The 24858-nt window shown below is 41.1% G+C and overlaps 2 protein-coding genes across 3 annotated transcripts in view; both read right to left on the bottom strand.

Annotated features, from left to right (window-relative positions):
• The window catches only part of STIMATE (STIM activating enhancer), a 37926-nt gene extending 33701 nt beyond the window's left edge, over positions 1-4225 (bottom strand). For both annotated transcript variants that reach the window (XM_074836422.1, XM_074836421.1), the window contains exon 1: positions 4005-4225. In XM_074836422.1, the coding sequence (XP_074692523.1) occupies positions 4005-4179 (175 nt within the window). In that variant the 5' untranslated portion in view covers positions 4180-4225. The remainder of the gene's footprint in view (positions 1-4004) is intronic.
• A 2288-nt stretch (positions 4226-6513) lies between these two features.
• SFMBT1 (Scm like with four mbt domains 1) overlaps positions 6514-24858 on the bottom strand; it is an 80934-nt gene continuing 62589 nt past the window's right edge. The window contains exons 11-22 of the mRNA XM_074836424.1: positions 23986-24112; positions 23173-23286; positions 21681-21723; positions 20330-20394; positions 18736-18875; positions 16792-16901; positions 14921-15096; positions 13977-14155; positions 13754-13789; positions 13544-13645; positions 12910-13038; positions 6514-12048 (exon numbers count right to left, since the gene is read on the bottom strand). Coding sequence (XP_074692525.1) covers positions 11908-12048; positions 12910-13038; positions 13544-13645; positions 13754-13789; positions 13977-14155; positions 14921-15096; positions 16792-16901; positions 18736-18875; positions 20330-20394; positions 21681-21723; positions 23173-23286; positions 23986-24112 — 1362 coding nt within the window. The 3' untranslated portion in view covers positions 6514-11907. The remainder of the gene's footprint in view (positions 12049-12909; positions 13039-13543; positions 13646-13753; positions 13790-13976; positions 14156-14920; positions 15097-16791; positions 16902-18735; positions 18876-20329; positions 20395-21680; positions 21724-23172; positions 23287-23985; positions 24113-24858) is intronic.

Here is a 24858-nt window from a genome sequence, read left to right on the forward strand (position 1 = left end):
TTTCAAGCCAGTTTTTGCGGTGTCAGTAATGAAAAACCGTAACTATTGCACCAAAAAACCCAAACACCTAAGAAGCAAATCTGTAATTTTAAATCAATATCCTCATGAAATAAGATACAAGCATTATAATGGCAAACTTTGAAGAAATATTATCTTTGGCTTACTGACCTGAAGCATAAACACACATCTCTTCCATCAAGGGAAACCCATTAAGACTTCCTGTTATGAAGTGCTTTAGCTTAAATAAACCAGGGTGGAAAATAATGCATACATAAGCAGGAAGGACAAGAGCAAAATTAAGCAACAAACTTCAAAAAGAGGACGCTAACGGGCTTGAGAATTAGCAGTCAGAATCCGAAAGGACTGTCAGTCGCCTGACTTCAGTACAGCTTTCGACATACTTGAACATCTGTAGTGTCTGGGTGGAACCGTTTCAACATGCCTCTTGCAGCACAGAGTTGAACTCAGAGCAGTAAAGATTAATTCACAGTGATTAAAGACAACACACTGATGGGCTCCTATGATAGTATTAAGTATATTCACCGGTGATTCAGACAACAGAAGAGGACCTCACTTCTCTAATCTGTGGACCACGCTTTACACAGAGAGCAGGATAGGATTTCAGGGACCTTGAATGACTTGCAACAATAAAAACAAATGCAAACTTCTACTCTTTGGTTAAGGGGTCAGGGAGTCTCCTGTATAAGCCCAGGATAGATAATAACTGGCTAAATTATCTTCCATGAGGAAAAGATCAGGGGTTTACAACAGGTTGTATATTTGCATCTGAAGATAATAAAACAAAGTCAATCCTTTAAAACACTACTGTGAGGTAAGTGTGTAAGTTAAACTGTTCTTCATTCCCTGTGCAACCAAACAAAGAGGCAACAGCTACAAAGAAAAGGAAACTTCAGGATTAATTTCAAATGATCATTTCATCAGGTCAAAGTGAGAAATTCTGTCTCTATCACTTCTTGGTCATGCAAAATTAGTAGTTGAGGACACACAAGACAGGCTGAAAATATGATCAGGGTAAAAACCTTTCTTTGATTAGAAAATACTTTAAGTATTAGAAAATTGTTGCAGCAATCAGTGACTCTCTGACAGAGAGTCACCACATCGTCAACAAATTAAAAACTTGACATTTAACCGTGTTTTAGCCCTTAAAAGATGAAGTTTAACCACTGTCATTAGCAGGTCAGTTGATAGCATAACTGTACAGCAACTGGATAACTGTACACACAAGAAGACGGCAAACCGCAGTGCCAGATCTTAAACGGTTTTGCTTTAACAATAATCCTTCAGTCATTTGAAGATGAACATCTACTAATGAGCCACAGAAAAGGTACTCCTTCTCTTACAGCTAGTTACTACAACCAGAAAAAAACTAAAAAAAATTTTCTTTGTTCCACTGAATGCAAGCATAGTAAGATTTATCTAGACAAGGGCAAGTCTGGGTCAGCCTTTGATTTAGCCACTTAACAAAAATTCTTATTCTTTACATGTCAAATCAAGTATTTTTCAAAGGAAAACCAGCCTCTGTGCATAAAGATCAATTGTACAGTGTATCTCTGCTGCCATTACTTTAATTTCTTTTTCTACAGAGGGTACTGCACCATTAATCACAACCAAAGTATTAGAGTATCTCCTTCTAGGGTTCCCTTTCCACAAAAAAAAAAAAAAAAAAAGGCAAGTCACTTGCCCTTTATAAGTTAAATTTAACAGTCGTGGACCTTCAGTTCTCTGACTTTTTATGAAGGACAGTTGGAGCAGCGACACAGCTGCAGAGAGAGAATTAATGCTGTTCAAAAGGGAGGCCCACCTCTGACCGGACAGCGGTGCCGCTCCTCAAGCAGTCCCTGCCTACAGCCACTTGTTCCTCACTCAGCACTCCCCCTGTTGTGCTGGACAGGTAGAGGACCAGAGCACGGAAATACTCCAGCTTAAAAATAACCACCTCTACCTGTTTACTTTTCTTGCTCTATCAGTTCTGTGATCCAGCTCCAGAAGTTGTCATGCCTTCTGCCACAGCAGCTCAGGGACAGGAACAACTGTGTAGGTGCCAAGGCAACTGCTGAGGAGAGGTCACGCTCTCCCTCCTGTTCTCAGCCACATGTTCCTGCGTCTCTGTCGCATCAGATCTGTCACGTGGATCACAAAAAGTCCTACTTATCAGGGCAACTTTTAAAGGTTTTAGAACAACATAACAGATGTTTTGCATATAATATTAAAAGGATAGAAACATTCAGCAAAACTAGCAGACAGAACAGAGCCATCCTTTCCATCACAGCACAGCTGAGAGAAAACTGCTCTTTTACCAGTGTAACTGGTCCCCACTGCAGGGCAGCTTCTCCTCCTGCTAGGGCAGAGGCCCACAATAAAGTGGAAGAGAACACGCCTGTCAAAACTGGGACAAACGTAACTATCCTTCTTTTTTTAAATGTAAGCACTTTTAAGCGTGACAAATTGCAACTTTTTTTCTCTGATCTCCTTTGGAAACAGATTCCTTTTCTCACCAGTACCACTGCAAGGCCACCTTCCTTTCACTCCCATCTTACAACTGTAAGCGCTTCATTGACAATCTCCTGCTAATAGTTCGTGGTTTAAAAATATCTAACCAGACTGAAGTTAGGAAGTGCAGCTAACAATGAGGCTTTCAGTTTTCCTAGTACATACTTTTTGTATTCATTCTTATTTTCACTGAGTATTCCAGTACTACTGTAACATGCATAAAGTGATACCATTTCCAGAAGAAAGATACTATCCTGACAAATAACATGTAGTTCTTCATCTTCTGATATACAATCGGTAAGAATTATCTATTTGTATCTCTTAATTCTAAAAACATTATGAGGTACTTATGTTTGGAAACTGCTAAAACTCCTAATTATGAGGATGCTCTGGCTGACCAAATGTCACACCAGTGACTACTGTTGTCATTCAGTAACACAATGACAACTGCTACATGCATAGCTTTTATAAGAGCAATGCAATTGCTAACCATGACCGAAACGCTAAAGTATGCAAATATAGTGTGTTAGCAAATTTTTGACTTAACCATAATTGTATGACGCTACCATGAAAGGTTATCAGTTCAACTCTACTGTAAACAGGATCTTGGTCTTTAGATCAAACCGTAGAATACTTGTAGCTGATGTTCCCTTTTCCCTTCCCCACATTTTGTTAACAGCAACTTTATGGTCAGCTGAGTAACGGCACTGGGCTTGTTTTTCACTCCTCAGCTGAAGATACACTAACTATAGTATGGGATAGAGAGAAAAATCTACCAGAACTGTTCCACATTGTTGTACCCTCAGAGCAGGCAGGACTGGAGTCACTAAAGCCTCCAGCCTTTCCACCAAACTCAAATGAGGAGCGTGACAAGTTACTGCTCATCAGCTGAGCTGAGGTAAACAGTCACAGGAGCTCACCAGCTGCTCGGAGGTACAGCAGAGGCTCTAAGCAAGCGCAGCGTAGCGTGTTGCGATTTAAACAAGTGTGTCTGTCTTCGCTGTTGACGACATGACAAGGTACACTTAAGCGCATCTGCTTGAAGTACTCGGAGCAGCGTCCCTCCGAAACAACGCTGCTCGTCCCAGCCGCCTGCCTCCCGAACCCGCCAGCCCAGGCGACTCGGCTGGCGCTAAGGCCCCGCTCCAGCCCCGCGGGTGCACAGGGACCGGCCCCCCCGGGCTGCCGGGCCGCGTCCCGCCGCCTCACCTCACGGCCCCGCTCCAGCTCACCGGGCACCAACAAAGCTCCGGCCGCGGCCGCACTTCCCCGCGGCCCTTCCGCGGCCCGGCTCGGCCGGGAGCCCGGGGCAGCACGGCGCTTCCCCCTGGACGGCCTCGGGACACAGCAGCAAGGTCGCGGCACCCTTAACCAAGCCCGAGCCCCGCCGAGGATGGAGGGAGGGACCCGTCCGGCCGCGGGCCGGCACTGCCAGGCCGCGCAGAGCCCGCGAGGCCCGGAGGCCGCGGCCCGCCCCCGCCGCCGCCACTCACGCATGAGGGTGCTGAAGGCCACGACGCCCAGGAGCCCCTGCAGGAAGATGCCGAAGCTGTCCATGAGGGCCCCGTTCTCGCAGCCGCGGTCTCCCGGCCCCGCCGCCGCCCCCCCGCCCGGCTGCGGGGGGCTGTCGGTGAGGCCGAGGCTGCCGTTGGGCGGCGGCGCCCCCATGGCGAGGCCCGGCCAGCGCCCGCCTCAGCGGCGCATGGCGGCGGCGGCGGCGGCGACGTCGCGACCGGCGGGCGAAGCCGCGCCCCCCGCCCCGCTTCCTGCGCCGAGCCGCCCGCCCCGCCGCGTCACCGGCCGCGCCGCTCTCCCATTGGCCCAGCCCCGGAGCCTCCCGCCCCCAGCGCGGGCCGGCATGGGCCGGGGACGGACGGACCGGCGGGAGGTCTCCGGCGGGTTCCCCCCGCCGCCTGCCCCGCAGGGGAAAGCCCACACAGCCCCCAGACCGGATACCAGCGCCCCCCGCCACCGCTGAGGGGCGAGAGCGCGGAGCCGGTGCGGCCCCCACGCTCCCCCGGCTGCGGGCCGGGCCGGGCCGGGCCAAGCCGAGCGGAGCCGGCAGCCCGCCAGGCAGCTCCCAGCGCGCCGGGGCTCCGTTCACCCACACGCATTGCTAAACCGCACCCGTAGCCCCACCAGACGAAACCCTGGCTCGGAACTGGACCCACGCGAGGTTTTGCTTACCCAGCCGCTACAGCTCAGGGAAGTTTGACATCACACTAGAAAGAAAAAATTACGACCTGGATTCTTTAGCAACACTTTTTTTTTTTTTTTTTTTTCCTTTAAAAAGGGCAACCAACGGCACAATGGATGAAACACAACATGTTGGCACTTTTGTTTAGAAAATGATGTACCTGTGACCAGTGAGTCTGACCGACCCCCTCAGCCATACCCCCTTAATCACAAGAGAACTGCGCTCAAGTATTGCACTGTAGTTTTTTCTTACGCTGTTTCTCTAAATAATTTAAACCCCTGTCTAAATATGAATTCACTTTTAAGTATGACCCAGAAAATACAACATGTTTAAGTCTATCAGAAAACTAAGCAGAGCACATGAAGCAATAGTTGTTCAAATAATGACATTTGTTGCATCTATCTCACAAATCCACCTACGTGACTGTCTTTCCTGGCAAGCGATGCCAAACGGTATTGGCACAGAGCAGTGAATTCTCTGATATTTAAGCTGTGCCATAAATGTCTGGAAGTTGCAGCTAGAAAAAGAAACGCTCTCAATTCTCTGACTTACAGACCACACAGCCAAAATGCACCGTCCAGTGCCTCTGCACACCGCATCGACGCTCCTCTGCTTTGAGCTGCATCAAAAGCAAGAGTTCAGGAATGCAAATAGTTACCTAAAAGGACCAAAGCAGGTTGCTTGTTCTCCCCCTTGCACGCAGGGACCACAGCCATCAAGCGTGGACCTGACCCTATTTACCTCTGGCTCAGGAGCGGTTTTTAAGCTTTCAGAGTTGATGCTGAACATCAGACGTTCCCCACACATACCTGACGCGGACACTTAGACTGGTTAAGGACTGACCTAATGCTTTTTTACACACAAAATTTATGTTTCAGACATGAATCTGGAAATACAACTTGAAGGGCTTATGCCTTGAGTTACTCCATATTCCATGCTTTAAAATAGGTCATTCCTCAAAAATAGCTCTGCAAGGGTTTTCAGCTCCTCATGGCTCCTATAAGCCCTTCTGAAACCTGTACCAGACAGGACACTGCTGCCTGGTATGTGCTATTCACAAGCCTTCAGACTTCTTTCAAGTAGACAGTGCTCTGTGAAGGCAAGTAAAAGGTTTACATTAAATCCTATATATTTATAGATGTTTAAAGACAGCATTAAGCAAATCAGTTTCATCCCACTCCTATGTATTTTCTGCACCCAGTATAAAATCAGTTCAAGACAGCCGAAATGCAGCCAAGAAACAAGTGCCAAGGAGCACACGAGTACAATCTGTTGGAATGCCAAGTAAGGAAACAAGAACTTTACAAGGCTGACCCGTTTCTGAAACATCCTGTGGACCCTCATGTTATACAAAGAAAGCAAAGCAGCTCTTTTTAAAAATTTCGACTCACTGGGATAGTGTAAACCTTTACAAACCAGCCAGAAGGAGCAGCATCATCTGCAAGGTTTGCTTCAGATCATACCAAGCAGCTCCTTATGTTCAAAGAAAGCAATAAAAGAAGATTACCCTGATTGGTAGTTTCTGTCCTCAGCTCCTGTATATTAGCTTCAGCATCCTGTGAAACAAAATCTGTTATCTTAGAAGGCAGCTTAGATAAATAGGACTCCTGCATTTGAGGGAACTGTATACAACCCAGTCGAGCTCTTAACATGAAGCCTGTGCAAGTGGTATTTACGTGGTCTGCATTTACCTTTTATGGAAGTAATGGAACATGATATACAGTTTTCCCCACACTTCTGTAAGATGGAAAATTGCTCATGATAAGCAGCAGTATTGATCGTTATATTAACACTAAAGTCATCAGTAACAGTTTAAGTATCTTTTTTAATTTTCTTACAACCACTTAAAACTGTCATATACCACAAACTTATGTACACTATTTACAGACAAAACAAGCAAAATATCCATCCAAAATATTTTTTAAAAAATCCTCTGATTAAATTGTTACACCTGCTCAAACAATGGTGGGACTTAATAGGCATATTTTTTTGTGCATGTTTCTCTTCCATGTAGTACTTCAGTCTCACTGCATATATATATATTTTTTTAAAAGTTAAAGAAAGATAAAACAACAAGCAGAAGGGACACAACACAATACGCATTTAAATCTTTGTTTAAGAACAAGCAGCTAATTAAAAAAGGCAAAATACAGGAAAAGTGCATCAGTTCCAATGAGTTAGTATAAGAAAGAGGCCCACGGGTGGAGGGCTGGTACCCTTTAGGGTAGAGTCTCCTAGAAGACCTCTGATTGTCTACAAAGATTATTTAAAATTTATTTTAAACAGAAATTAAAAAAAAAAATAAATGAAAGAGGAGAGGAGAAACATGACACCTCCAGAATTTTTTTTTCCACGAGGTTTCTTGGAAAGTGGTGCTCAACAGCTTTCAGTGGGCAAGAATTCATTTGTGCCCGGACCTCACTGTTCATTCATGCAACTTGAGTGAGCTGTCCCCGTGTCTCAAGCAGAAGGCCCGTTCCTCTTGAACTGTGCAAGGCTAGAGGACTTCCACAGGCTCTGTGCCCATGTTTGTGCTAAGTTAGTTAGACCTACTGCCTCTGAATTTTGTCAGCGCAAGACCTGCTCGCTTCCATGGCTTAAAGCTGAGCCAAACACTGCTGGCTTTGCACCTAACAGAGTAACTTTGTCTTCTCATCAAAAAGTCCATTTACTGGTGCATTTCAGAACAACAGATGTGACGTTGAGGAAGCTAGAAATGACCATGGAGACAAAGTGTCACTAACCTACTAATTTTTGCTATATTTCATACAGATTATTATTTTTTTTTTTTAGAAAAACACATAACAATAAAAGAGGCTTGTTGTATCTGGTGTTCCCAAGTCCCACTCTAATCCTTCACCCAAAAGGCTGCCTTTGAAAACAAGGCTACATGCATGTTTGGGGAAGGTCGGCAGCACTCTGAAATGGGGGTTCAGCACACAATCCCTTTAAAATGGAGCCTTCAGCCAACATTTGAAGTCTCCTGACAGAGGAGTCTTTGTGCTTAGTTACTTTTAGGTAATTTGAGCTCACAGTAGGCAGTAACCAGTCTGCCACTATGTGACAGGACTGGTTAAGGAGTAGCTTTGTATAGGATCATTGTATTTTTGGCTTTCTGGTAAGGCTACTTCATCTAGTAACTTCTCCTCTAACAACAGATTTGGTCCAAAGGTATCCAGTCTCCAATTTGAGCTTGATAGTTTTGAAGCCTATTCCATTACATTCAAAAATCTTGCAAGCCACTTTGCTTTTTGCTAACAACGTACCAAGTCTTTGTACTTTATACAGAAGAATGGAGTGCTCAGTCCAATCAACTGTAAATATATTTACACTTCTGCGGACTTAGCAGCTAAATACTCCTTCCCTCCTTTAAAGCATCATTGGAATTGAGAACAAACACTAGCAAATCCTAAAGCAACAACAAAATACTGCTGAAAGTTGTGACAAGAGAAAGTAATCTTAACAACCACTCCTGAACTCTGTATGTACTGTTTCCATTAATCCCAGGAGAGACTGCAAACGCTGCTGGAGTTCTATACAACACACAAATGAATCTGCCTTTTATTTCATTCCTCAAAGAGCAACTTTCAGAAATGTTTAACGTTAGAAAAAAGTAGTCTTCATTCACCAAGATCAGTGCTGTACCTCTTCTCTTCTGGAAGGATTGCTTTCTGTTTAGGATGGACTGCAAGCTGCTCATGCTTTGTGGGGGATAATTCTACCACATTAACCTTCCATGACATTTTTGGAGGTCAAATACTTTTGTTATGGAATCCTTGTGTCGGTGCAGAAAGCACACTACAGTGACTCAACAAAATCTTTCTGCCTAACATGGCTAATCTTAGCACAGAGTACAAGTGCCATATGGAGGTACCACCAGGTTTCTAAAGTTATGATATGCAAAACCAAGACTGTACAATGCCTATGACAATAAGCAAGAATACAAACCCTCAGTGGGTCAGTCAAGGGTAATTGCCTTTTACCATCCACATCCACAGTACACGAGGCCCAGTGGACGGCTCATTTTCTTGTACTGAAGACATCTGCAAGACATCACTGCCTTTCTCCTGGACTCCAGCTTTGTTGTATCTTATGGTGAATGATGTGGTAGAGGACAGCACAAATCCCTGAAACCTGAATTACTGCAGTCCCAGCAACTCCTGCTGGTGAAACATCAGTATCACCCAAAGCCAGGATTCAGCCATCAGCTACACAAAATCCAGTTTTGAAGAAACAGGGCAACTAAAGCAGTGCGTGAGCTGATTTCAAGTCATGTTGGAGTAAGGTGAACAAATATAAGTGCAGTTGTGTCATCTGCCACGCATAGAGAAAGAGGAACTTGAAACAGAGTCAAGTAGAAAACCATCCATCAAGATAAAGCCCCAATTATCCCTTTTAAATCCAGCAATAAAAGAGTGCATTTTTTCCAGGAAACAGAGTGTACAGTACCCGTGTGCAGCATAAAAACATTTCACAAATAATGAAAACATCCCTTTTGAAAATCTCAACAAAAATAGATCCCATTGGGACCAGACTGTCAGTGCCTCCCAAAACAAGGCAGAAAAATCCAGCCTATAAAACATGCCAAAGGTGACCAGTAAGTATCCCACTAACCTCTGAAACTGCTGACTGCTTTATTTACTGAGAAAAAGAAGTATGACATTTGTATTTAAAACCCTAGGCACCATGTTAACAGGTTCACTAAATTACCCTTTAAGCTCTGTTCTCTCCTGACAACTACTTAAAAAGACATCTATCTGTCCATGGGGAAGGTGGAAGCAACATCTCTTGGTATGCAGGTCAATTCTGCTGGACATCAGTGCAATATATTGAATTCTGGAAACCCTGAAGAATGACAAATATGATCCAAAAGCATCATCTTCCAGCCCAGAAGTTCTCTGCTGGTCAAATTTCTCAAGACAAGATGCTGATAGCAAGGCAGCGTTTTTTTCAAAATTTTTCTCAGGCCTAATGGCTTATCACTGAGCTTGTCCTAAGGGAATGGAGTACAGGCAGATGACCTAAGCACAATATGAAGAAGCAAAATGGCCATTTATTGGCCACATGTCTGGTGTGAGAAAGAAGGGTCATTTTGATTTCAATTTAATTATGTTTTCAGACTCTTCTTACAACTTGGGAGAAAAAAAGTGTCCTAGCTACACACTGCCCTCCCTCCCTCAAGAATACTCAGCTAGTAAACAGTCTGTCTGACATTTACATTTCAGTTTTGGAATGGAAAAAAAATATCTGATTTTAGCACTTTTGTAAATAGTTCCACCTTGACTAGGCAGTTGTTCTAAGGGGCAAAAGAAATAAACCCCAGTTATTTAGTTTTGCTTACTCTAAAAGTTTTTCATTGGAGGTAGTTCCCCCTCAACACCTATGTGGCAGATACAGACACAGACTGTGCAAACTCGGCTCTTCGTTTACAGACTACCTCCTCGCTGAATCCTACAGCTCACAGCATCAGAATAATGGACCACATCAGGCTGAAGAGATGCTTGAATCAATCCATTTGACCAGAGTAACGAGTGTATCAGAAACCAGTAAATGTGTCTTTCCTAAACAAATTCCTGCAGTAAGAACCTTCCTACCTCAAACACCTTAGTGTACCAGGGGCTTTCTGCAAAAATATATCTGAACAGGAGATAAAGGCCCAGGACTGCACCCATAAAGCTCCTGCCTGTGCTCCTCCAAATACTCTGAGAACAGGCAGAGTGAATGAATGCAAGCCACCTGAAACCTAATGCTTATTTGATGCAGATCTTGAGCCTGATGCAAGTTTCCCCACAACTTTAATGAAAAGTAATGTAAGCCCTGTTACTTAAAGTGTAAAGCACAGGTCTACAGCAAGTGGCTGATTGGGTTTTATTACCCTGGAAAATTAAAATCAGCAGTTCATCCTACTGTGGTCTACGAATGGAATTAGATGTCCCTCTGGTCCTCTTCTCTAAAAAAAGCACACAAACTCCTTCCCAACCTCCCACATTTTCACCAAGTCTGATCCTGAGCAGCTGTAAATAGTTAAAAATACAAAGTCATGCTCATAAGATAGTTTCCAGTGTGCAAACACTGGCAGAGCTAAGTTGCAGTCCTCTATTGATAGCAGTTTCCTTAGTGTATTCTCTAAAAAGATGTTCAGGTAGCAAAGCAAAAGTCTGCTGACAGGCTCTGTGTACATGGCCCAACTGTTTGCTATAAGAAAAAGGAAATAACTTCACACGATTGGGAAAAAAAAATTATCTGACAACCAAAATATAGAAAATGCAGAGGCACTTTCTCTTTCCTTTTTTCCTACAGCCCATCTGTAAGAGAAGTGCAAAATAATTACGTTTTCTGACATCTGAGAAAAAGGTGACATCCAGGTTAAGTCTACACAGGTTTCAGCTAAAGCTTTGGAACAGAAGCTCTGTATGCTGATATTGGTTTGTACTCCTGACATGCCTACAGAAGAGAGACTGCTGTGCAGCTACAGACAATTTGTCCAGAAGTAGTTCCCTCCCTTTTTAGTTCATCACTTCTACTGTTCAGGCTACAGAGGTAGTAAAAACAAAACAAAACAAGAACCCAACAACAACAAAACAGAAGACCAAAAAAACAAAAAAAAAACCCAAAAGGAACCACACTCTTGCTATACTGTACATTCAGAACCCTGTGGCCACTTCGTTGTCCTAACAATGAACAAATTCATTAAAAAACTCCTAACATTGACACACGAATGTGCAAAGAGCACATTCCAAAGCCAGTGCTGTGGTAAAACAAGTGTTCGTCCACAGGGAAGGAAGGGGATTCTGTGAATCATCAGGAACAGAGAAAGGTTATTTCTGGCAGCCTACATGCTAACGTAAACAGGATCTGTTTCTCCTTTTAAAGTTCTGTGCCAACAGAACTATTGAAATGTCATTTCCCACCAGAGGAGACTTTTCTGTAATCATTAAAAAATACATTAAAAAAAAGGGAACCATAGAGCAAGAGACTATTGTGTTCCCGAGCTGGCAGCTGGTAGAGTAGCCCCTGTGTTTGCATTGGCATTTTGCTCCAGATGTTGTATTCCCCTTGTCAAAGTGAAAAACTGAGGCTGACAGATGCTTTTAGGTCACCAGGACCTCAGTTTAACTTCATTTGGCTTTCCTTGCTAGAGAGAAGGGAGCATGTTTTTGTAGTTGTGCTTCAAAGGTCCACTTCAACTTGGCTGCTCCTCAGTTAGCAAACTGCTGGTAAAAGGCAAGTTTGACCCTCTCAATGTGATGGCAAAGTTTAATCGCTGGCCCAAGCTTCAAGTCCATACACTCCTGAACGGTGGGCAGGGTCAGCAGCAGCAGTGCCTGGCCATCGATTTCCTGTCAGAAGACAAAAACTCCATAGTGACTTTGCATTTTTATTTTCCCTGCTCCTTCAGCTTTGACTTGCTGTAATTTCAGCTTCATGGCCATATGTGAATTAGATGTTTCTTTCATGCTACTCCAGGAAGCTTAAAAATTTTTCTCACAACAAACTAACTCCTTTCTTAAAATGTCAGCTCAAATTCACTGGCTAAGGGACAGAATCTCATGAGATGCTATTGTAAAAAATCAACATAACAACAGAAACCAAGGGAATTTCATGCAGAAAGTCGTTTTACCTAACCTCTATAGAAACATAGGTTCTAAAAGAAAAAGTACATCTTCTGGAACATCTAACACAAACCATACTCATCATTTGTTCTAGTACTACAGTTTTGATAGATGGTATTTTTATGGGGTTTTTTATGGCAAATTTTAACCAAGATGCAAGTACAATGTTAACCTGACTCATGCTTGTACTCTAGTTGTTGTACTTTAACACAAAAACATTCACTTGCTGTGCAGCTGTACAACACCTGCAGTTAGTCTGCAAAATAGAAAATATTTATAATTTGGAAAAGTCAACACAAGTGGAAAAACTATCTCCTAGAAAACAGGCTCCTGCCTTCATGGTGCTTAGTTGTAGGCCTTCTCTATAGTTTTGGGATTCGGATGTTTCACAGACCAAAACACACTCCACCAGTACTAAGAAACATGAAAAATTCTGGTCATTCCCTTAAGTCTCCTCTCCCAAACTACAGGTTGCACATGCGCTTGTTTCCTCAAAACCCTATTATGAAATTTAAACTAGCTTCTTTTTGTGATTCAAGGACAAGGAGCAAATTGACAGATTCAACATTTTAAGACCGAAAAAGATACCTGATCAAGGAAAATTCTCGCCAGTGGTGCACAGTCAGTGGATTTGAGGAATCGTACAACGTCAGCCACACTCCATTCCAGAGGGTTACTGTCCAGCTGCAGCTTTTCAGCAACTTCCATCTTTATGTCCTAGACAAGCCACCCAGCACAAAAAGAATTCCCAAAATATTACATATGCAATGGACCAATGCTCCCCTCTACTCCCCCATGCTCATACAGCTGCCAAATAAAGCTCTAATGAGAGCTCAAATTGTAGAGGTTTTTTGGTTAGCAGAGATGTGCAGAACAGCACTGTGCTGAGGGCGGAGGCTATAACATTTTTAGAGACAGTAAGCAGGGATCTAAAACCACGATTTGGTGAACACCACATCACTGCTCTGGCTGAACCAAGAGGAGTGCTAACAGCTGGGAAATGGAAAGCTCACTGTTCTGTCTACAGCTTTCTGTTTAGCCTTTATTACAGTCCTGTAATATGACTGCAATAAAAATCATGATTTTTAATTATTCTGTAGTATCTTCACAATGGTAACCAGAGCATTTTATGAAAACACATATATGATGGTTAATACTCCCAAGATATTTGTGCTTGCCCAACAGTAAGCAAGCTAGAACAGAAATCTACATTCAAAGTTACCTTTGGTGAAGGAGGTTTATTTTCATCATCAGAAAAGGAAAAGGTCCTGAGCTTCCTCTTCCGCTTGTCTCGGTCCTGAGCCAGGGAATGAGACAGTTCACTCTGTGTAGGAGAAGATGACAGAGATTTCTTCTCTGATACCTCTGATTCCTCAAGCAATTCGTCTTGGTGCTCTGAGGTACTATCCTCAGTCAGAGATTCTTCATCTACCTCATCCTGGTCATCATCCTCTTCTCCTCCACTGCCCTGAAGAGGTAGGGAAAAAAAAAAAGTGATGAAATAAAAAAAATGTGAAGTTTAGGACAAAAGCTACAATTGCCACCCATTTGTCAGCTGTAACCTGAGGTTACAGGGAACTAACAGTTTGTTGTTTCAAATGTAGCTGGTCAAAAATCACATACCGCATCTCTTAAAGTTGTTGGCAGTCTCATACCTGGGGAGATCCAGCTGGAGTGTTATCCACTGAAGTAGAAGAACGTTTTTTCTTATGAACAAAAAAATGTTTTCGCCTCTTCCGTCTTTTATTTGGTTTCTTCATGGCTACTTCCAGGTTACTGTGGCCACCCGGAGGCCTACCTATCCGCTTGTTTTTCCGCTTTCCATAATAGTGTGCTACCAGGACAGAAGAAAGGAGCACCATGTTGAAATGCACCTTCAGTGTCACTACTTAGGTTTGTCCATCATCAGGACTGGAAAATCAGTCGAAGGACATTTCCCAGTAGAAATCCCAATTCTGCAAAACTTCACAATGATTATGTCTATATTTTCCTCTTCAATTTGGTTTAAGGAAAAAGAGTTACTAACCAATTTTATTTTCCCTATAAGGATTTACTTTCTTTATCTCTGAGAGGCCCCAAATTATCAGATTTTATACAAAAATCATCAGCCACAGACTTGGTCCAATTTAATGGCGCTTTTTGTGATGTTTTGTAGTTTTTAAACATGACCTCAATACACTGTTTGTTCTCACAGTGTCAAATGGTTGAAGTTAAAGAAAAACTTAAAAACCTAAAAGCTAAGAAAAGAGCTTGAAGATGTTTTATTTTGTTCCACAAAAAATTGGTAAAAGCAATTACAATGCCACTTAAATTATCATATTAGAGTCAGTTCTTGTCCCAAAAGTTGTCTTAAGAAGATAAAGCTTTAAGCACACACCAAAAAGTGAAGCCATGGTTCTACCACTTAATATAGAATTAATTTTTCCTCCCCTACACACTAGCACATGGATATTTTGTAAGCCTGTGTATGTAGTGCTTGAGCCGCTCCTTGTGTAAACAAAGCAATTGTATTTTGGATTCCTTCTGGAGCCAAAGCCAGAACAAACCAAAATATAACACCCGAAGTCCCACCTCAGTTTGAGATCAGCAACCTACTCACTGTATTTAGTCTTTGTCAGGACAGAACAGTTCTCTGAACACTTATCCAGCACCATCTGTGGGCCAAAGAGGTTTGGACAACATTCCAGCTTGATGCATGTTTTTCTACAGAAATCTGCCACCCGATCTGCTGTCCTCACAACCTCCACAGTTGCACGGTAGCTCTTCCCTTTGTACCTAGCATTGAAAATATGGTCATAATTCAGGAATCCTCTAATTACCAGGATAAAAGTACTTCATTGAGAGGAAGTGTACGAGAATATTGCTTTGAGATCAAACTGAGGGAAAATCTGAGCAATGACGAACCTTATGGACTGACAAGTCCAGGAAACAGGTATTTGTCTCTTATGACAGATCCTCAAGCAAAGAAAAAAAGCCAGCACCAGAGAGATGCCTGTAGTAGCAAACAAATACTATCTGAGAGGACTATCCCAGAGTTTAGATGTTTTGTTTTCTTTGTTCGCTAATGGCTTGTTCTTTCTTTGTTTTTATGGGACTGCAGAAGTGTCCACTGTGAGGTAGACAGCTGGTTCCTAAAACCAAGATGGAGTGCACCAATTCAGCTAATAAAGGTAACAGCAGACAGCTTCTAGTGAGCCATTCTATGCACATACTATGGCAAACAAATGAACTACTGTCACATTTCCAATCAGCTTTCATCTAACTGCTGAACAATTTGTCAGGACAGTCACTTGCCATGACTGCATACACTGCTCCTGTTTGATATAAATTATGAAAAGATTTCTTTTTTTTCCATCATCCTTGCCATGACACTGACAAAACCACACTGTGAAATATCTGCCAGAGTCATTCATCATTTCTGCTTTGCTCTCCCAGCACAGCTACCAGCACATGCTGATATCTACTACGGATGTCTCAGGCCTCCAAGTATCTAGTTAATGCACTGAAGAGCTATGTCATCATAGTCCAGATATCCCTGGTGTCACTACTGTGACAAAAAAAAAAAAAAAAAAAAAAAAATCACACAGCAACTTCAGTGAAACCAAACAAAATTAATTTTTTTTCCTCTACTATTCAGCTACATCTATTTACATTAACCTTTCATACGATCTTCCTGTTGTCCAAATCCAGAGCAATCCCTTCAATACAGGGAAAGGTGTTTTTTTTACACATGAAACTGATCCAACAGAAGAATTACTGACATGTCCAAAACTATGTAGGAAAGCATGCTACAGCACATTTTGAAAATCTGATCTTTAGTATGCAAACACAGTGACTTAACTACAAGAGTATCACCAGACTATAAAGGAATATCTGGAATTTTTAAATATATGCAAATATGATCACTGCTTTTTTCCTCTGCACAAAATAATCTTGCAAAGAAGCTCCAAGCCCAAAAGCTCAGTGGAAAGCTAGGGAGTGCTTTAGGGTAGGCTTCCATGTCAGGCCATTTCAGAGCACTGCTATAACTTAATTTCAGAGGGATCTTCCTCCACTGAGAAATTTGTGTGGAAATGCCATGGAAGTCTGAGAATCTTCCCGAGCACTATGTGCTTCTGCTTTAAAATACTGACAATTATCTTCAAGTGAATTAAATTATCTTAAACCTCACCTGCAGGTCTGACAGTGTATATGCTATGTTGTACCAGTACCACACCATCCTTACTTGACCACTAGCTGCTTATATGCCAGTAGCAGAGCACACCCGGCATATTAAGGAGCATTAAAATCAGATGCACTTCACCAGATACTCATGAAGAAATTTATAAAGATTTGGAAGTTTAATGGCTGTCAACATCTTGATATGCTACAAGCAATTTTTCCTTCTCTGAAATGTGAGAAGTTAAAGCATAGACTGCAGAGAACATTGCCATTGGGATCAACTAAGCAGGGAATGGGACAAGAATTTACTTGGCTTTTAGGGTCTCTCCATGCCCATGCCATGCAGCCTCTTCATCCAACTGCAGTTCTCGCAGGACACGGCTAGGTTTGTAAGCTGCGTTGATCAATAAAGTGAGAACCTACCGTGAGGGAGGGAAGAGGAGAAAATACATTTAAGTTCTTTGTACAATAAATCTGTTTTAAAGTGCCAGGGTAGAATAGGAAATTACCTCTATTCATCCAAATTATCTAGCATCAAAGCACTCATTCACAGCAGGATTACAGATAGCTCCCGATACTGCCAAAATGAAAACTAAGAGCCATCGACACTTTGGACCTTGCCAAACCTTCAGAATTTGTCTGCAGTCTCGAGTGCATCTAGCAATTTCCAAGTCATTGCCCTTGAATTACACATCACTAAATTAAACTCTGGGGCTGAATACTACAAAACTACACAACCTTGGGTAAATCTAAGCACTTATCTTAGAGATTGTTTGACATGTGAAGATGTGGCAAAAAACGCTGCAGGATTTTGCTGCCTGCCAACCTGCTACTTGCTACAAAATCATACTGCAGAATCTTAAGCTCTCCTCTGTTTTGCTTTCATGAACCATGATAAGGCTATAATAAGAATTTCTCTGGTGCTGTAAAGTAACTCAAAGTTGTGAATAACCTGAAGTTAGCAGGGGACAGTACAAAATGTGCATTCAAACTGTATTTCTTATTTTAAGTATGTGCTTATTCACAATCATTCCCAAATGGGTGGATCAGAACCTTGACATAACAAACTTGCAGCTTCATTCCTTCTAATGCAGCAGACCAGAAGTCTACAGTTCAGAAGAAGAGTATTAAATACAATGCAAGTACCAAACTCACTCTAGGACTCATACACTGAGCAAGAGTCATAATTGAAATGAATACAACTAAGCATATCGCTTCAACTTTTAGCAACACTCAGCATCTGTTTATCAGCAGGATTTGTGCATATTTTATGCTTTCAGGCAGTGAAGCAGCATTTAACCTTCAAGGTTAAATGAAGCTGCCACAGAATTTCACACTTGCTCTTTTGGAGTGCTTACATCAGAGTACTGAAACTTGCAGAAAGGACGAAGTACTTTTCTGTACGCAAAAATGGAACTTTTTCAATAATCAGCTTGACTCTTGTCCACTGGACTGTTGTTTGACAGCATGTCTGCCAGAAACTCTTTCTTAAGGTCTCTCCCAGTTATGATTCCTGCATTTAAAGTGATCATTTCATGAGAGCTCAAGTGTGCACATATAGTTATGCCTTGGGAAAGTTTCAGCCTCTCTGGTCAGATAATAACCACTCCATGACCTTTTTGGAGATTTCAGAAAAATAATTGTTGCCTTAAAGTATCTGTAAATTTGGTGTGAAACACCTTCTGGAGAAGAGGCTCTTTGGTATTAAAGAATGGCCACTTCCTCCCTCTTCCCCTCCCTCAGTTACATTAGAAAGAAAAAACACAATTTCATCCGATCTTTGCAAATCATATCCAACTTATTAAACACAGAGAAGTCTTTTAATTTTCCAATTACTGAAAACAATTTGCCATTTCTACTAAGAAAATCTGTATTTCCTGTTTTAACATCAACAGTGCAAACTGTAAAGGAGTTTTGGGATTATCTGAAGCTAAATTCTGTTAATTAAAATTGAAGCATTTATTACAGCTATAAAAAGATACTAACTCCTTTGTGGTAATTACAGGTTACTCTGTTTTAACCTAAAATAAAGTTTAGCAGTAGAAGGCTGACTGTAACTCAGATAAATGAGAGGCTTTTACTCTTACCAGCCATTCATAAAACAGTCCATGATTTATACTTGATTTTATGCAAAAAACCCTCTTTACTCATTATCAGTTTAAATTTATTAATTACCCATCTATAATTAGAGAAAGACTCTAGCGTTTATAATAAAACTGCTATATGCGGGTCCACTATGTACAACCACCTCACCTCTTTGAGAACAAGAACACAGTTCCCAGGTCCCACAGACTGAGGAAGCTCTGCAATTCTGCCTTTGTTAAGGTAAGGCCCTGAGAAGCACCGGTGGTTGAAGTAGATCTTTGGGCAGCAGTACTTTCCATTAATTACCACTGAGAAATGAGAAAGCAAAGATTTAAATCACATGCTGCAAACTCCCCAGCAAAGAATGACTTCTTGCAGTACGTAACATTTTGCCTGCTGTAAAAAAGGAGGGGGAAAAGTCTTGAATGACATGAATTTGGGGTAGTTTCTGTGTCACATTTGCAGTGACAACATTAGTTATTTGATGTTGCCCAAACATTTTTCATACTTCACATGCATGCTTGCAAATTGTCAAACTACAGGAAATAAAGTTGGTAATTTATCAGAAAAGAAACATTTCTTCCTGGCTAGTCTGATGCTTCAGGGTATTACACCAGTGGGAACAGGCAAGAAGACAACAATCCCAACTTTTTGGTAGCAGAAGCACTTCCTACACAACAATTTCAGATAAATTTCCAGTCCAAAACTTCTGCTACCAGAGAAGCTGGCAAAGTTATTCCCCACTGTTTATCCTAAACTGCAATATCACATTGCTTTGCATTTTTAGTCTCTTTTCCCTCAATCATCAAATAAAAGATGCAGCAACTGATGAATTGACCTTTGATGAAGTGACATCAAGTTTTCTAAACCTATTAAATGGTTCAACGCTGCTCAAAATTAAAGTTATGTATAATATGTACTGCAAGACGCTTATGTATAAATACAAAATTCCTTTACCCTAGCAGTATTGTAGTTTTTCTTGATTGACCAACACTATCACTTAAAGATCTTAAATTCAGTAGTTGATAACCGGCAGAAACATAAATGAAACCAAATTTACATTATGACTCTATTAAATGCCAATTAAAATGCTAAACAAGCGCGAATCATTTCTATAAAGCGTGCATTTGGTGCAGCTTCAGATGTGCATTTCACTGTACAGAAAACAGCAGAAGAGGCATTTTGTTGCCAAACAGATAGATCTGTATGACTGTTTCACCAGCAGATGTACTTATTCATCATATTCATTCTTGCAACAGTTTAGAAAATTATTAGATTTCGCCATCTGGCACACAAAGCCATTTACTGTTTGAATTGCTTTTGTTTATCATGATGATGAAGTTATCATAAAAAACAGACAAACCTGCTTCCCCAAGCTAGAATCTAACAACTCAAGAGCACAGATGCAGCATGCCTGTTATGGTTCTCCCAACATTACTAAATGTAACAGGTGACAATAAAAACATAATCTGCATAGGTCACAGTACACATTTGGCTCCACATATCTTCTGCTGGAGGGAGATGTTCTGGTGTAAAAATATAATTTTCAAGTTTAATGCACATATCAATTGCAGGACACAAGTAATTGTATGTTTTTGTTTCACTCTTTTCTGAAGTTCAACAAATCATCAAGGTATGAAAATCTTCACACCCTTTCCTCCTCTTGCCTCTCCTAACAGAAGAGGGTTGAACAGCTGAACAGTGAGGCAGCTGAACTGTTACAGGATTTTGTCTTTGTTAGCCTGCCCTCTCTGATCAATACCTGAGTCAGAAGAGTTCAGTTCCTGGTTCTTTAGTCCATCATGAACTGTCCTTGAAGACAAAATTCTGAAATGAAAAGAAGAAGATTGGGAAAAGGGACAGATGGTAAGGATAGTCACCTCTCAGTTACTAAAACACAACCATTAAATTTTTTTTTTTTCTTCAGCTCCAGCCTTATTAATCTGCTTTTTATACCTCCTCTGTTTCACAATAATAACATGCAAGTACTATCAAATTCAATTTGGAAAGGACTACTGTAATTCTACAGCTAGCAGCAATCCTTCCTTGCTTAAAGTATACAGACTACCATGCTGGTAAACACACCACACAATGATACTGACAACAGTTTACATTTTCTGCCTCCTTTTAACTTCATTTCACATTTCATGGCACAAGACAGTGTACAGTCTTACCTTAGGCATTTTGAAAAAGATGGATTTTAAACAAAATACAACCAAAATGACTCAAGTACTCTGGTAAGAATTCCAATTACAAAACATGGAAGAACAGTCTGCTCAGTATTTTAGGAGCAGTGAAAACATTGGCAGGACTACTGACAGATCTGGTGTTTGTAAAGCTGCAAGAGTCAATAAAACCAACTGTCAGGCATTCTACTGAGCATTTTTGAGCAGGCTCCCATGAAGGAGTTTCATATGCATGACACAGAGTTTATTATAGACAAATTGTAGATATTGGTAGAACTCTCCTTTTTGGCTAGTCTGGGCCAAATTTAATCTTGGGAAGTAACTATTAGAAGTTCTTCTACTAAATGACTCACACTGAAGTCAAATTTTCTGATCAACTGTGCAAAATCACAGCTACATGTTAAGGCAGCCACATTTTCTAAGCATTTTTACATTACAGAAACTGCATTATTTGAGAAGGGAATACAACCAAAAGGGAATCCAGTAATTGTTCCTATTAATCACCATTAAGAAAAAGGCTTGAGCACAAGCTTACAAACACAATCTTAAGATCAGGCTAGTTTTTTCTTAAATGCACTCCAATACTCACAGATTATGCAATCTTTAAAAATGAAAGCTCAGCAATTTCAAGCCCAGAACTTCAATGACTTGACCCATTCAATAATTCAGCTGAGTTGCACTAGCATTATTAAAAAATTAACTCCATGCTTTCTATCTCCTGCTAAAGCAGTGCAAGAGGTCTTTTTCAACATCAACAGGAACTACCAGCATTAAGAGAAATGGATTGTGGAATCTCTGAACCCTCAGTATAGCATTTCTGTAAAGCTAAATCGTCTCTAACGCAACGGGATTTACCAATTAGAAGAAGAAAAAGAAAATAAAACCCAAACTCAGCAAAAAAATAAAAGCAAAAATACAGTTACTTACTGTTTCTCTGGTTGAACTACTGCAATTTTTTTCTGCTTGTTTACTGAAAGGAATAAGAAGAAAATATAAACAGCAAAGTATGGGAGGCAAGCAAATGAAACTTCTAGCACAATATATATACTAGACTCATTTCCTCTAAGTTATACATCAAAAAGAAGCTATGTTCAAAATCACTGCAGTGCATAGCTGACCCATGTAATCTGAAGTAACCCAAAAGGTTTACTTCAACTTTCGCTAAGAAGTCATTAAATCAGGCATGCATAACCCCAGTCTTCTAGGAAATCTCACCTTTTGTGCATCTTTCTTTGCATCATAGCCCCTAAACTACAGCCCCATAGACCTGTAATACCAGCCAAAAAGGAATGATATGATTTCCTTTTCAGCACCCAAAGGTGCAGAAAGCTAACCAAAGGTTAGGTGCATAGACCTAACTCACCACTTTACTGGCACAGTAACTTCAACACTGTTTAACTTTGAAATGGAATGAAATTATCTGGTTAGGGACATACAAGACTTAAGCCCATAGCTATGGAGGAAAACACTGTTGCAACTAAGAAAGTCAACTAGGAGACAGGTCCAGTTGCTAATTCTGGCTTTCACAATCAGGTAATAATATCAAACAAGGTAATGCAACATGTGGCCCTTCAGCAATTTCAGGCTTTGTCCCCAACAAACTTCTGAAATTTTTTTTAAAAGCATCTTTTCCCTCATTAGGTCCCCCCTGCCCGCTTCCTCCTCTGTCCCTGGCAGTGCAGAAATGTCTCAAGATTAGTTTCTCTTGCTTTAACTTGCAGTAAATGACAGCTCATTTCAATCTTACAGTTTTATTATCTTACTTAATAAACATTCAGGAAGTTCTTCAGTTTCTCTCACTCCCATTAAACTTTAATAAACAGAGCTCACTAACCAGTTGAGAGAAGACACTATCTTACGCTACTTATTCATGTAGTTAAAACAGTAGGATTTACTTTTCAACATTTTGTCATTAAGGGATCATTACCATCTGGCCCATTTAGAAAGCTAGTCCCCCTTATTTCAACTCCAAAATGTATACACACCCAACACCATTTTGTTATGGCATTAATTTTGACTTGCACAAGTGCAAATGTAAAATCAGTACCAGGGTCAGACACACGGCAAGAACAGCTCAGACAAAAGTATAAGCACAGCATGGGGGTGTGTGCATACACACAGAATGACCTCTTTATTGTGACTAATTGATCATTTCCACACACTCATACAGTGTGCAAGGGTCTCAAGCCAACACTGCCTGCTTTGGAGTTGTTGTACGGATTCCAACTGGACCTAACAGCCAGGGTTGTTCTTCAGCTTGTGCAACTTGTGCCAGGTTGCACAAGGCATAGACTCTCTGTACACAGTAAACGTTTCCAAATTCAGTGATGCCAGCAATAATTCTGCAGTAGCCTGCTCCTGAAGGTCTTGCCATCTCTATCAACCCAGCTGACCACTGCAAATAGAACAGAACTGATACCTATTGCTTTGCGAGGAGGTCTGAGCTGATATCCATTCGTTTCACACCAACCCACTGGAAATATATTCATTGATTCCACGCTCACTATACAGTCAGGGACGGGCTTCGTGGAGCCTGTTCAGTTTAGAGAAGCAAAAATTGAAACAAAAAAATAAAAAACCTCATTTGGTTAATGCTTGCTATATGTTTGCCAGTGAAGCTGCTTTTACTTATGGTGTATCTGGAACACAACATCAATTGTTTATTCATTCCCTTTTACTGACCAGATTCTTTACTGACCTCATTTGATTCCTCCTAAAGGCTGGAAATGGGATTTTGTCATCCACAGTTTAGCAAAGATGCACAGTGCATAGTAAGTGCATGCTGATGTACTTTCAATCAAGAAATGGGATTATAGTGGAGAATGGCTGAAATAGGCCTATTTTATCTTAATGAAGAACCTCTCAAAGTTTTCTTCCTAGGTCTGGACAAAGCTTGCTCAGAATGCAAGACACTCCCCTTTGTAAAACTGTTACAAGGCCCTTGCTTTCTACAAGACACTGATCAGCACTTCACAGAGTGCAGTAGCCTAGCACTGACACACTGCAGTGCACAAATGCCATTTCTGCCTGGCTTAAATAAGCACTGCCACCCAAGGCTAACTGGGACACAGACAATGCAAATGGGTTTTTGCTGTGTCTTCACTGAGGAAACGGTGACTTGCTGCCCATACTCTGCATGCAGTAAGTTTGCTCCAGATACTCCTCAGGTTTGATGATGGTACTACAGAAGAATCAATGCAAGTGCTACCCTCCTCTCCCACATCAGGCTTACCCTCCAGCTGAAGCCAGAGGTAGGAATCTTTCAACTTTGTGACTGTAGCAATGCAAACTTCTTCAGGATCAACTGGGTTCACAGCCTCAAGTTTCATATTCTCTTTAAATCCATGGTCAGAAGTTAACTAGGAAAAAGACAGAATACTTCAGTAAAATACCATCTGTATATCCAGTATCTGATATGAATAGCCATGAATGGGAGCAATAAAAACATAAAAGCCTCAGTGTTTGAGTGACATAGAAAGATACTCACACCATCAGAGAAGATTTCAGATAATCAGCACATTGAAAACAAGATATATTACCAACTACAAAGAACTTAAGTTAAAAAAGGCTCTATAGACAGACCTAGAAAAGAACATGTTTGTACTCAAAAATAAGGATGCTGAGACTCACTGAAAGGATCGAGTGCATTCTCTGTTGCTTGCTACCTAAGTGATAAGTCTGACAAATAGTCTGACCAGGCTCTCTATTCTATTATCCTAGTTTAGAAATCCACTTTATGTATGCAAATAACATTCCTGCCTCATCCAAATGAGTTCTGGAAGACAGCAAAGGAAGATTTCTTTTCATTTTACATTTTTTGGATGAGTTGTATTTTACTTCATTCACCAATTTAGTCCATATTTAGAAAAAAATTCCTAAAACATAAGCATGGATATTTATCCAGCTCTGAAGCTCCTGAATTAAAGATAAGAAGTAACAGCCAGACAGAGGACTCTTCCTCCCAGAGCCACTCTACAGCATAATTACAGGATCAATACATTACGAATTCTGGAACTAGCCTACAGTGATCAACTCTTCTCAGAAAAGGGATAATAAATTCAATGACCTGTTCTAAGATGCTACAGCTTACAAGACAGAACGAGGG

This window comes from Strix aluco, chromosome 11 (assembly GCF_031877795.1).
Source record: "Strix aluco isolate bStrAlu1 chromosome 11, bStrAlu1.hap1, whole genome shotgun sequence".
Classification (NCBI taxonomy): Eukaryota; Metazoa; Chordata; class Aves; order Strigiformes; family Strigidae; genus Strix; species Strix aluco.